The sequence below is a fragment of the Cervus elaphus genome, chromosome 12 (genome assembly GCF_910594005.1).
Source record: "Cervus elaphus chromosome 12, mCerEla1.1, whole genome shotgun sequence".
Lineage (NCBI taxonomy): Eukaryota > Metazoa > Chordata > Mammalia > Artiodactyla > Cervidae > Cervus > Cervus elaphus.
Genome location: NC_057826.1, coordinates 73702445 through 73715958, shown reverse-complemented (window position 1 = coordinate 73715958; position 13514 = coordinate 73702445). Strand labels below are relative to the sequence as shown.

General features: G+C 49.5%; 1 protein-coding gene across 2 annotated transcripts; it reads left to right on the top strand.

The window, feature by feature from the left end:
* The first annotated feature begins 4349 nt into the window (after positions 1-4349).
* Positions 4350-13124, top strand: KLHL33 (kelch like family member 33). Of its 2 annotated transcripts, none has more exons than XM_043919384.1 (5): positions 4350-4464; positions 4740-5516; positions 9334-10258; positions 10377-10544; positions 10639-13124. In XM_043919384.1, the coding sequence occupies exons 1-5, from the start codon at positions 4380-4382 to the stop codon at positions 11189-11191; spliced, it is 2508 nt and encodes an 835-aa protein (XP_043775319.1). In that variant the 5' UTR covers positions 4350-4379; the 3' UTR covers positions 11192-13124. The 2 variants fall into 2 exon arrangements, with proteins under 2 accessions (XP_043775319.1, XP_043775320.1); XM_043919385.1 differs by having other exon boundaries at positions 4450-4500.
* Positions 13125-13514: the final 390 nt, after the last annotated feature.

The window sequence follows — 13514 nt, the reverse complement described above, 5'->3', positions numbered from 1 at the left end:
TGGTTTTCCCTGCATTCTTCTATTTAAATCTGAATTTGGCAATAAGGAGTTCATGATCTGAGCCAGCTGATCTGAATCAGCTCCCAGTCTTGTTTTTGCTGACTGTGCAGAGCTTTTCCATCTTTGGCTGAAAAGAATATAATCAGTCTGATTTCGGGATTGACCATCTGGAGATGTCCATGTGTAGAGTCTTCTCTTTTGTTGTTGGAAGAGGGTGTTTGCTATGACCAATGCGTTCTCTTTCTCATTTTTTTTTTCCATTTATTTTTATTAGTTGGAGGAACATTCAGTGTGTTTTACTTTCTCATTTTTTTTCATTTATTTTTATTAGTTGGAGGAACATTCAGTGTGTTTTACTTTCTTATTTTTTTTCATTTATTTTTATTAGTTGGAGAAACATTCAGTGTGTTTTACTTTCTCATTTTTTTTCATTTATTTTTATTAGTTGGAGGAACATTCAGTGTGTTTTACTTTCTCATTTTTTTTCATTTATTTTTATTAATTGGAGGAACATTCAGTGTGTTTTACTTTCTCATTTTTTTTTTCATTTATTTTTATTAGTTGGACCAGTGCGTTCTCTTGGCAAAACTCTGTTAGCCTTTGACCTGCTTTGTTTTGTACTCCAAGGCCAAATCTGCCTGTTACTCCAGGTATCTCTTGACTTGCTACTTTTGCATTCCAGTCCTCTGTAATGAAAAGGACATCTTTTTTGGTGTTAGTTCTAGAAGGTCTTGTAGGTCCTCACAGAACCATTCGACTTCAGCTTCTTCAGCATTATGGGTCGGGGCATAAACTTGCATTACTGTGATATTGATAGTTTGCCTTGGAAATGAACAGAGATCATTCTGTTGTTTTTGAGATTGCATCCAAGTACTGGGGGCCTACCAGCATACAAACTACTTTTAATATAATTGATGAATGCCTCTTGCTCATTTCATCACCTAGCCCTTCAGAGAAGCAGAAACCAGGGTTCTAGGTCATTGTACACTGAAGGCAGAAGCGGAGGACCCTACCAATTGTGGCAGAGATGCTTAGGTAGGAAAGTGTGGTCCAAGAGATGGCAAGGACAGTTCATGTGGGGATACCTGTAGTATGGCCATAGGAACAAAAGTTTACCCATTAGTGGAGAGAAGAGGGGCAATAGAGTGTGCTCCAGGCCTGGACATCCTTCTCACCTTGAGATCCCCAGAGGTTTTGGTCCTGGTGAGTACCCCAGTGGCTGAGAAGAAGATGGAAAACACACCAGGGACACTGCCCTCTGGACCACACTCACCATTGTGTAACCATATTTTCCAAGAAAATGCTTCCTATATAAAGGTATAAAGAGAAGAGATGAGGTTTTGAGGAGCTCCTCCTGGCTTCCTTCATTCAGCCCAAAGTATTACCCTTCTACTCAGTTTCGTGTTGGTGACTTAAGTTAGGCTGGGAAGCATAAGGGAATTTTGACCCAGGGACTTAACAAGGACTCTGAATGGTCTGATGGACAACTTATGAATGACATAGAGAATCAGAAGTCAAGGGGTATTTTCTGAGGGTACACATTTCTCAGTCAATTTCCCACTGTCTTACCTTGCCATCCAAAGAAGCCAGTGACTTGTTGGCTGGGGTTTGTGGGGAGAAGTGTCCCCAGCAGCTAGTTAATAAAGGAGAGGAAGATGAGGAAGAAGATAGTCTGGACCTGGAACTCAACAGGTGACATCCCCCACGCCCCACTCCCCCAGGGAGAGAGAGAAAGAGAGACAGAGAAAGGGAGGCGATGAAAGAGAAGGAATAACTTTTCCTCCTCCCTCTCTGTGTCTCATTTTCACTGTTCTCTCCAATCCTCTTGTTCCCTTTCCTGCCAGCCTCTTTCCATAACGGATTGTGGCTAAATGGTTGTCCTTTTCCTTCTTGACTCAAACTGCAAAGCATCCCTTCCCATTCTAGAGGTGAATCTCAAGATTGTAAATATCTGGGAGCATGAAACAGGGCATCTCTCACCTGGTAATCATGTCTAGTGCTCATCCCAACAGATCCTCAGAAGGAGTCCTCTTTACTTTCCCCTTCAAGAACTGGCATGTGGAGTCTCTCCTAGCAGAACTGGCTAGTTTCAGGTTTGTGTCCCTGGAAATCAATTCTGTCAACTACTCACAAATACACATCTCCCCACATTCAGTCCATTCCTCATCTGTCTAGCTCTCATTGCCATCCCCTTAGTCTTTTCACCCCCAACTCAATTCCCCTTCACCTGCCTTGGACTCCCACTCCGTGCCTGCCAGTGCAACACCCAGAAGGATAGTCACAGTCACCAGGCCCACCACCCAAAACTCATTTACAGGGTCCATGTTTAGTAGCTGTGCTTCATGCTCCTGGAAGGGCAGAACACAGAGGCTGGGGGTCACAGAGACTTTATTGGCTGATTTGATGCCTTCATCTAATTCTTAAAATGAAGTGCCCAGGGCACTGTGATGACCTGGGTGGGATAAGGAGTGGGTAGGAGGGAGTCTCCAAAGGGAGGGAATATATATATACCGATTCACATCATTGTATGGCAGAAATCGACACAACGTTGTAAAGCAATTATTCCCCAATTTAAAAAAAAAATTGACTTGCCCAGGCTGGAGCCACAGAAGTATAAGCTGGATGGTGAGTGGACTTGAGAAAAGGGCGCACTGAGGAAGGGGATTGGCTTTATCCAGAACAGGTCCAGAAGGGTCTTCGTGTAGCCTACCGTGGGCACAGCCACGGCTACTGCGTTGAAGAAAGCAGACGATTCCATGGAACTGCCAAACCTAGGACCCAAGCTGTGCAAGACAGGGAAGTAGGTACCACTGGAGAGGAGAGGAGAGTCCGTCAGCCTCAGCAACTCTCGACAGGACTGGGGGCCCTAAGAGATCATGGAGTCACAAGAGACTTAGCCCTGGTGCAGGTGACTGAGATACACAGGCTGGTGATATTAGTGGCTGAAGCTGAGAGCAGTATTATAATGAACCACCTGAGCCCTGGAGTGGGATAGGACTGGGGCTCCTTTAATTCACTCAGGCCGAGTCCTGAAGCCCCTCCTCCTGTCCCACAGAGTGATGAGCCCATACCTGTGCCTGAGCAGTGAGTCAAGGCAGCAGCAGGTAGAGGATAATGCCCTGGATGTCCAGCATGCAATAGATCTGGGGAAGCAGGGTAGGGAGGGAGGAGTCAAGGTCACCCTCAGCCCTCTCACCCTCAGAGGTACCCTTGAGACTCTCCTCTGGAGCAAAACCCTCTTTTCATGCTTTCATCCCCAACCTTTGAGAATCCTGAGCACCAGTCTGTTACCATGACTTCCATGGTCCAGCTAACACACACTGGGACTTGCCAGGTCTGGCCCCCGAATTCTCCAGATGATCTTCTTAGAAGCATGGTTCCACATGGGGCTCCTGAGCAGAGGTAGAAAAAGTGTCCCTTGAATGAGATGCCAAGACCCCTCCCCAGCCAGCATGTCAGCAACAAGACCTGGAGGTGCTATGGAGGGAGGCCAGTCCCAAGGAGTTTAATGGAGGATGGATGATTGCCCAGAAGAGCGGATTTCATCCAACCTTTCTGGATTTGCTGTGAGCTATGGGTCTCACCATGGCAGAGCTGAGCAGAGCTTCCTGAAACATGTGGCTGTGGTGGGGCTGTCCCAGGACCATGGGGTTGGCAGAGAACTCAGGGTCCAGTGTCCTTGTCCTTGTTGGCAAGCGAGGGAAGAGGCTGACCTGGGGTTTGTCTCTGCTAGGTAGCACTTCCTCCTCTTCCTGGTAGGGGCTCAAGGTGTTGGCCACCTTGTCTTGTGAAGGGGAGGCCATAAGAGGATCCATGCGGAGGTTGGTCACTATCACCCATTTCGCAGCCCCGAACAACCAGAGGTTGACCCATCTGGTGGACAGCAGCCCCTGGGTTGGGTTTGGCCCTCTTACCACAGACTCCACCTCAGGACAAGGAAACCCCTCATTAAGGGTAGGTCACAGTTGGTAGCCCTGACCCATACCCCTTCACCTCCCCCATCCCTCTGCCCTTCTTGGACCAGATGGGTTATATTTGAGATTCACCCCAGTACTGTTCACTCCAGAGTCTCAGCTTTAGCATGCACAGACAAATCAACAAAGTCCAGGACTAACCCCCAAACTCACCCTTCACTCTCTCCCAACTTTCCCCCGTATCAGTCCAGACTTTTTTCACCTGCCTCTCCAGCCCAGCCCAGTGGACACTGGGCTGGCTCACTCCACCACATCCCCTCATCCTCCTTGGCTTCCGAGTTTGCTTTGCTCAGCACCAGGACGTGACCTCCAAGTGGAAGAGGGGAGAAGGTGATCTCGGGTCAGGCCCAGGGGATTGGGTGTTGGAGTCTGGGCACCAGGAGACCGGCCCCTGGCCTGCCAGCGATGGCTATAATTAGCCGGGCGCCACCACTAACAGGGAGAGGGTTGCATTCCCTCTGCCACTCCGTCAGAAGTAGAGCAGGCCCAAGTGAGAGGATAAGTGGGACGCTGGTGTCTTAGGAGGGTGACTACTGGGATGGGGGCGAGATGGGCGGGGTACAGTTTCAGGCACTGGATCTTTACTCATTGTTCTGGCCTTTGCGGCCCCCAGCGCACTTCATAGTTGCCTGGTGTAGCCTAGATGCTGGAGCCCTGGGATAGGGGGAGACGGTTGAAGTAGGAAATGAGGCTGGAGGCAGGGCTTCCTCTGGCCCCTGGGGTCCAGCTCTTACCCTCTCTTCTCTTTCCTCTTCCTACCTGTAGCGATCCAGCGAACTTGGGCCATGAGCCTCTCGGACTCCACAGGTCATCCCTCGGCGGCAGAGCAAGTCTCTCTTCTGGTCCAGAAGGACGACCTTGACCTCCCTTTGCCCACCCGGAGAACCCCCTCCTGGCCTCCGTCTCCAGATGAGGATCCTGGTTTGCCCCCCTTTCCTCTGGAAGAGCCTGGCCCCAGGCCCATGACCCCAGGGAGCCTTCCTTCTCCAGCCCTGTCCCTGGAGGAAGAAGAGGAGGAGGAGGATGAGGAGGATGGAGAAGACTCCGCGGAGCCCGAGGGGCTGTGCAGCGAGGAGCATCCCAGCCAGTTTTTCGCGGAGGCACAGCGGCTGCGGGAGCAGAGGTTGCTGCTGGACGAAGAGGTGTCAGTCGGGGGGAGAGCATATGGGGTGCATCGGGTGATCTTGGCCGCAGTTAGCAGCCTCTTCAGAGGCAGGCTGCTGGGCGGCAGAGGTCCGCAATCCCCCCTCAGCCTGGACGTAACCCCGGCAGCCTGGGAGGCCGTGCTGACCTTTGCTTACGAGGGGGTGCTGGGACCCACCCCACGGGAGGATGTGCTGGTCGCCGCGGAAACCCTGGGAGCCCCCCGGGTAAAGGCTGCGGCCCAGTGGGGACGCCAGGGGGCTGGAAGTGGACGGGAAGATGAAAAGCAGCCCAGTCAGGCAGAGGAACTGAGAGAAAACCTGCGCAGCATTGAGCTTCTGTACCAAGAAGGAATCGGGTGCGACCTGGAGCTGGAGGCAGGCGGCTGCCGGCTGCGGGGTGAGGGCCTGGGCGGGTGGGGGGGTGGGGCGGGCATTGCACTGAGGCAGGTGCATATGCCACCTGGAATGGTGTGTGCAAGCAGCAGCTGATTCGATCCCTAGCACAGTGCTTTTGATCCCTGCTGAAATCAGAATTTCCCAGGGGGTGGCCTTTGGCGCCTCTCCTGACCCACTGAGAATGGGGCATGCGCAGTTGAGTTGTTTTCCTGGGCGCACTGACTGATTTATGCAGTGGCTTTTCCTATGCCCAGAAACAAGAAACTTCCAGTCAGCTGGCAGGCGCTAAGGTATAGTCCATGCCAGTAGAACAAGCAGAAGGTGATTGACTCAAACAGAGATTAACCAAAGGCACTTCTTGGCATCTTCTATTTAAGACATAGGAAAAGCTAGAGGAACATGGTGGAAAAATTTATCGTGTGTCCTTTTGCCTAAGTGAGCTTGACACCATGGCAGACAAGGGCCCTACAGCTCATAAGCAAGGTCTGGTACTGTTTCCCCAGAATCTACGGCTGCCAGGTTGTGGCATTTTGAAGTTAATTCTGCTCGTCACTAGGAAAGCTAAAGTGAAAGTCGCTCAATCGTGTTTGTGGAATTCTCCAGGCGAGAATACTGGAGTGGGTAGCCTTTCCCTTCTCCAGGGGATCTTCCCATCCCAGGGATCGAACCCAGGTCTCCCACATTGCAGGCAGATTCTTTACAAGGTAAGCCCCAAGGAAAGCTAAAGAGGATTGAATAAGTTGAGAATTATTCAAATTCTACTAACATTTAGTGAGGTACTGGGTACCAGAAATTTTTTTTTTTACACATGCCATCTCTTTTAATCTCAGGTATTTCTAGCTGCAGATAAAGAATATTAAACTCAGAGATGTTAACTGGTGAAAATCAGGATATAAGCCCACATCCATTAGCCCAGTCTGCTCTCACTAGTCCATACATTGCTTCTTATGCAGTCAAACCAAAGGCACATAGCACCTGGAAAATGGAGCCAGAGTGTAGACATATAAAAGTTTAAAATTAAAAGGGATTAGTTTAGATATTATCTAGTTCAGTGCTTACACCTTATTGATAAGAAAATCAGACTTTAAGACATGTCCAAAGTCACATAGCTACTACTCATTAGAAAAATGACTGGGACCCAAAGTGCTTCTGGGATTCCCAGAAGGAAAAGCATCCTTTCTTAGTCAGCTTGAGTTGCTGTGACAAAAATACCATAGACTGGGTGTTTTAACAACGGAAGTTTATTTCTCTTGGTTCTGGAGACTGGATCAGGATGCCAGCATGGTCAGGTTCTGGTTAGGGCCTCCTTTCCAGTTTATAGATGGCGATGTTCTCACTATATCGTCACATGGCAGAGAGGAACACAGAAAGATGGATTATCTCATGTCTCCTCTTATAAGAGTACTAATCCCATACATTTGTTTCTGGAAAAGGAAATGGCAACCCACTCCAGTATTCTTGTCTGGAGAATCCCATGGACAGAGGAGCGTGGCGGGCTATAGTCCATGAAGTTGCTAGAGTCGGACACAACTTAGCAACTAAACCACCATATTTGTTTCATCTCTTTATTTTTTGTTGAAGTTTAAAGTATTTCACTCATAAATACTTGGGTGTGTGTCTCTCTAAAAGAGGACATTTTCTCATATAATCACACTATCTAACAAAATTAATGTTAGTCACTCGATCATGTCCATCTCTGCATATGCAACCACATGGACTGTTGCCCACCAGGCTCCTCTGTCCATGGAATTCTCCAGACAAGAATACTGGAGTGGGTTGCTATTCCCTTCTCCAGGAGATCTTTCCTGACCCAGTGATTGAACCCGGGTCTGCTCCATTGCAGGCAGACTCTTTGCTCTCTGAGCCACCAGGGAAGCCCTTCTCTCAATATCACCTCATCCACACTGAAATTTTCTCACTTGTCCAAAATAATGTCTGTTAGAGCTGTTCTGCTCAATCCAGGAGCCAATCAAGGTTTACACTGAACTCAGATGTCTCTGAAGCTGCCTTTACTCTTGTGCAATCCTCTCCCCTTTTTTTTTCTCCCTTTTTTTATGACTTGACTTATTGAAGAAACAAGATTAGTTTTCCCACAGAAATCTCCAGTTTCTAGATTTGTATGCATTTTCCTTCTGTGTTTTTATTTTAAACTTGGTCTTTTAGCCTCTCAATTTCCTATAAACTTGAATTTAATCTAAAGGTTTGATTAGATTTAAGTTAAATATTTTGATCAGAATACTTCATACTTGATGCCAACTGCCTCAGATTGAGTTACATTAGGAAGCATATGTTGTTGTTGTTTGCTAAGTTGTGTCTGACTCTTTGCCACCCCATGGACTGCTGTATGCAAGGCTCCCCTGTCCTTCATTAACTCCTGGAGTTCAGATTCATTTCCGGTGATGCTATCTAACCATCTCATCCTCTACTGTCCCCTTCTCCTTTTGCCTTCAAGCATATGAGTTCTAGTTATTTAACAACATTTAAAAAAATATTTATTTGGCTGTGTTAGGTCTTTGCTGCTACACAAGGGCTTTCTAGTTGTGGCATGCAGGCTTGAAAGAACATGGGCTTAGTTACCCTGTGGTACATGGGATGTTAGTTTCCTGACCAGGGATCAAACCCACGTCCCCTGCACTAGAAGATGGATTCTTAGCCACTGGACCACTAAGAAAATCCCCTAACAACATTTTAAATAATTTATTTATTTTTAGTTTTTAATAGGACATTTTCAGTGTCATGAGTGCCATGCATATAAGCAGGGAACTGATACACAAGTATGCTTAATGCAGCCTGGCAGCAGTCACAAGGCATGACACTCTGCCCAGACAGCTACTACATGGAGATAAAAAATAAATCACTCCCTTTCACTAGGACTCAGTTTCCTTATCTTAAAATGAGTGATTGAACCAGATGGTTTTGAGGGTCTCCAGTTTATAGTGTTGTGATTCCATAACTCTATTAAGGAGGTGGGTATGCAAAGAAAAACTATAACACATGGGAAGTATGAAGCACTAAATCTTGGGTAAGAGAAGATGACAGATGAGGTTGAATCATAGCCATTCCTGAGTGTGGTGCCATTTTCTAAGTAAAATCTGACTAACAGAATGGCTGATGTCAGTGACTCTTCTAATTGTAGAGGAAAGAACTTTATTCTGTGCACAGTATGGGAAGACCTATATAAGTTGCACATTGGTCTTTGCAGTTTATTTTTTACTCCCTTTTAGCAAATGTTCCTTATAGCCTCTTCTCCACTTAATCAGTCAGGACCCTTTTTCTAATTGGCCTGCATCAAAAAAACTAAAGCAATGTTTTTCAAGGGGCTTCCCAGGTGGCTCAGTGGTAAAGAATCTGCCTGCCAATGCAGGAGACAAGGAAACACACAATTGAACCTGGGTGGAGAAGATCCCCTGGAGGAAGAAATGGTAACCCGATCCAGATTTCTTGCATGAAAAATCTCATAGACAGAGGAGCCTGGCAGACTACGGTCCATGGGACTGCAAAGAGTTGGACACGACAGAGCACATGCACACAATGTTTTTCAAAGTGTCTTCAGGTCACTAACATGAGAATCATGCAGGGTGCTTGAAAATGTTAAAACACAAATCCCTAGGGTCTCCCTCTGGAGCTACTGGGTCAAAATCTCTGGGGGTGGGCCTATGAAAATTTCATTTTAACAAGCACCTAGTGGTGTTCTGGTGTGCATATCACAGTTTAGCCTGTGGTCTTGGGTGGTTGGCCCAAAGTTGGGGTTGTGAAATTGAGAGAGTGCCAAGCGGTTTGCAACACTCTGGATTCCCCTCTGCTTCTCCCTCTTGCAGTGCACCGAGCAGCCCTCGCCTGTGGCAGTGAGTTCTTTGGGGCCATGCTCCTGAGTGGGATGAGGGAATCCCAGGGCACAGAGGTGTCTCTGCACACCATCTCTGCCCAGGACCTGCGACTCCTCGTCTCTTTTGCCTACTCTGGGGTTGTGCGGGCCAAGTGGCCAGGACTACTGAGGGCTGCCCAGGCTGCTCTGCAGTACCAGAGCTCCTCCTGCCTGGCTCTGTGCCAGAAAGCCTTGGCACGAGGCCTCAGCCCTGCCCGTTGCCTGGCCCTGATCCCCATGGCAGAAGCCCCAGGGCTGGAGAGGCTCTGGAGCAAAGCCCGTCACTACCTCCTCAGCCACCTGCCCGCTGTGGCTTTGTGCTCCACTTTCCCTACTTTACCGGCAGCCTGCCTGGCTGAGCTCCTGGACAGTGATGAGCTACACTTGCAGGAGGAGTTCGAGGCCTTTGTGGCTGCACGGCGTTGGCTAGCTGCCAACCCTGACACCCAGGAGTCAGATGCCAAGGCCCTGCTTCGATGCGTCCGCTTTGGCCGTATGTCCACCAGGGAGCTGCGGAGGGTAAGGGCGGCCGGGCTGCCTCCACCCTTGAGCCCCGACTTGCTGCATCAGGTGATGGTGGAGGCTGAGGTTCCAGGACAAGAGAGACGGAGGGAGCCTGACCAGGCCCTGGTGGTGATTGGCGGGGATGGGCTCAGATCAGACATGGCCGCCAGAGAGCCGTCCCGAGGAGTGTGGTGGGCCCGGGCCTTTCGCTGCGGCATGGGACTGGTTCGAACTGTGGAGTGGGGGCGGCTGCCTGCCCTGCCTGCCCCCGGGCGCTTCCGGCACGGGGCTGCGAGCCTCGCAGGAAGTGTGCTCTACGTGTGTGGGGGACAGGATTTCTACAGCCACGCTAATACCCTGGCTTCGACTCTCAGGTACGGATGGGCTCCAGAGAGTGGCAGGCCCCCAGGTGGGCAGCTGAGGGAGTTTGCGGGCCAGCCAACAGCAGACGCCCAGGGTCACACTTCCCATCTCTTGTCCCACTGTCTCCAGGTGGGACCCCAGTCAAGAGGACTGGGAAGAGATGGCACCTTTGTGCCAGCCTCGGAGCCTTTTCCCCCTGGTGGCGCTGGATGGACTGCTTTATGCCCTGGGTGGACGAGACAGTGGTATTGCCCTCAGGTCTGTGGAGACTTATAATCCTGAGCTCAACGTCTGGAGGTGAGCAGGGAAGGGGGTGTTTCAGGCATCAGGGGTCTTGGCAGAGGAAAGCTGAAGATGACTGATGCCTGACCACGTGCTCTGTTCTCCACAGGCTGGCACCTCCTCTTCCCGCGCCACGCTTTGCCCACGCAGCTGCTGTTTTGGAGGGCCGGCTCTACGTGAGCGGTGGCTGCAGCGAGACTGGCCAGTACCAGGCCTCGTTGCTGCACTACGACCCCAAACTTGAGAAGCCGGCGACACTTCTGAGCCCTATGGGGGTGCCTCGGGCTGGCCACGTCATGGCTGCTCTGGGTGGGCGGCTGTATGTAGCAGGTGGGCTAGGTCAGACTGGGGACCTGCTGAGCTTCGAGGCCTACGATCCAAGTACTGGTAGCTGGACTCACCTGACCCCCCTGCCCTCCCCCCATGTCGGGGCTGCAGGTGCCGTGCTGCAGGGGGAGTTGCTGGTGCTGGGGGGCTACAGCCACCGTACTTATGCCCCCTCCCACCTTATCCATGCCTATTGTCCTGGCCTGGGCCGATGGCTGTGCCTGGGAACTCTGCCGAGGCCTCGGGCTGAGATGCCTGCCTGCATCCTGACCCTGCCCGCTGTGCAGCACGTGGCTTTGGTTCCCACACGGCATCAAACTAAACCTGCTGGGTGAGAGGGAAGCAGTGGTGGATGGAGGGAGGAAGGGATAAGAGAGGATAGAGAAGATGAATGCAGGGAGAAAGAGAAGGCTTTGTTCATCACAGCATTTCATTCTAGCGCAGTGCTTTACAACTCATAAATCGCTTTTGTAAAAAGGTGGTTCTGGAATTCCTAGGGAGAGTATGGGGGAAGGAGAGGCAGTTGAATATCGAGGTAAGGAGAAGAGACCCAGGGGCAACTCTACAAGGTTTAGGGACTCTGGCTCGATTCTTGGTGGAGAAAGTGCATCTAACTAGGAAGACAGTCATGAAGCATCAGTAGCAAAGGTGTAGGGGCCATGAGAGAACAGTCAGGAAAATTATGATTCTGACCAATGGACGAAGGAGAAAAATGAGGAAAGGTCACCTGTGAAAAGAGTTGAGGAGTGTGTCGGGAGGATTGTAACTGCTGCTTATTTTTAGTCTCCAATTCCTGGGACACCCAAACCCTCTTGATGATGTTCTTTCTCAGGTAGCTGGTAGACCCAGTCTAGCGTTTCCTCAGCCACACACCGCAGGCCGCCTCTAAGAGCCTCTTGGATTTCAATCTGAGGACAAAGTTCCCTTCTGGACCCAGTATAGCACAGGGGCCCATGATGCCAGGGCGACCAGGCAGGAAGGCTGCAGGTGGGGAAGATGAGGAGAAAGAGGGAGGCGTCCATGTGGAAAGGGAGGAAGGATTTGAGGGCATGGGGTGGGAGAAGTCAGGAGCTGATTGGCTTCTTTCCTTCCCTTTGGGATGAATTGAGGGATCAGGAGGGAAAGCGGTACAGTTGTGGTGTGAGGTCCTAAGTTGTGAGAGGAAGCGGCAGAGAGGAGAGAGGCAGAGAAGACGTAGGAGAGTGGTTTCTTTCTCTGGTCCTTTCTTCTAGAGTTTTTTGAATCCATTTCCCTTTTTCCTGGCCAGGGAAAGCTGAGTCAGATGTTTCCTCTCTCTTTTCCTCCACCCTGCTTTTCCATCCCCTTCCCCCTTCTCTTCTATCTTTTCTCCTTTCTCCCTCACAGTTAGAAATTATCTACTGTGTGCTCGGTACACTTTGAGGCACTAAGGACCCCAAGGTCAGGGATTTTGACCGAACACAGACTTGTGAACAAATACAAGTTTTACAGTGGGCTTAGAGGTATGGACACTTGCCTTACAGCTCTCACAAGAGCCTCGCACCTCACATGCCTCACAGTTGAAGGTATGAAAGCCCAGGGAAGACTTGAGGGAAGGCATCATTTGATGGGTATAGACTGAACTGGATCTTGAAGGTTCCCTAGAAACTCACCAGTCTGAGAAGGAGGGAGGCATTCCAGTCAGAAGAAAGAAGCAGATGGGATGTATGGTGCCCTATGTCTCCACAGCAAAGGGGAAATCCGTATTCCAGGGGTTCTTCAGGGAATTCTGCTGCTCTTCCAGCCTACTCTCTTCCCTGAAAGCTTCCTGAAGACAGGGGCTTTCAGTTAACAATTGTGTGTTCCTTCCTCCACAACTCCCCTACATCTTTCCTGTCTGGTGTTTCCACTTCTGACCCCTGAGCAGCTTAGGGCAAAGGAGGGCCAGTTCTTTGTACAGGTCAATTTTCTCTTACCACCGCTTATTAAGATTCTCACTCTGCTAAGGTCAAGATGAGGGAGCCTCCCTTGCTTCTTTCTTCATCCTGACATATTTTGTTTGTTTTGAGATTTCATTACTTTGCTAAGGGTTTTTTCTATATGTCTGTTTAGGAACATAGTTGAAAATGAGGAGGGGTAAGTAGGATATATAAGAGAACAGAGAAGAAAGACTGAAGAGGACAGGGAAGAAGGAAATTGGAAGCACTGAGAAACTACAAGGATTGAGTCTTTAGGGTGAACTTCTGTGATCAAGTTCTTGGTGATTTGTATGCAAAGACAGACTTAAATAAAGGTTTCACCATGACTGAATCATTCTTGTCTGTGTTTTTCCATTTTAAGAAAACATTCCATATCCCTTGCAATTTGGCTTTTGTCTCCACTGCACTACTGAAACCATCCTCCCTCATGTCACTGTGACCTATTTCTCACCAAATTAAACAACCTAAGGCCATCCTCATTCTCTTTCATCTTTCTGCAGGAACTGGCTGGCTTGAAAACTGGCTTTTGCCCTAAAAATTTCCCCCTCCCTGTCTCCAGAGATGGTGCACTCTCCTATTCTTATTTTTCCAATCCAAAGAGGCTGCAGAAAGTCAAATCATGGTGTCCAAGAGGGTATGGTGCCATCTGAGGTGGAGCCGACAGCCAAGAGTCCAAAAGTATGTAGATGGGGGGAGGTGGTTGCAGAAGGCTCTATCTTTG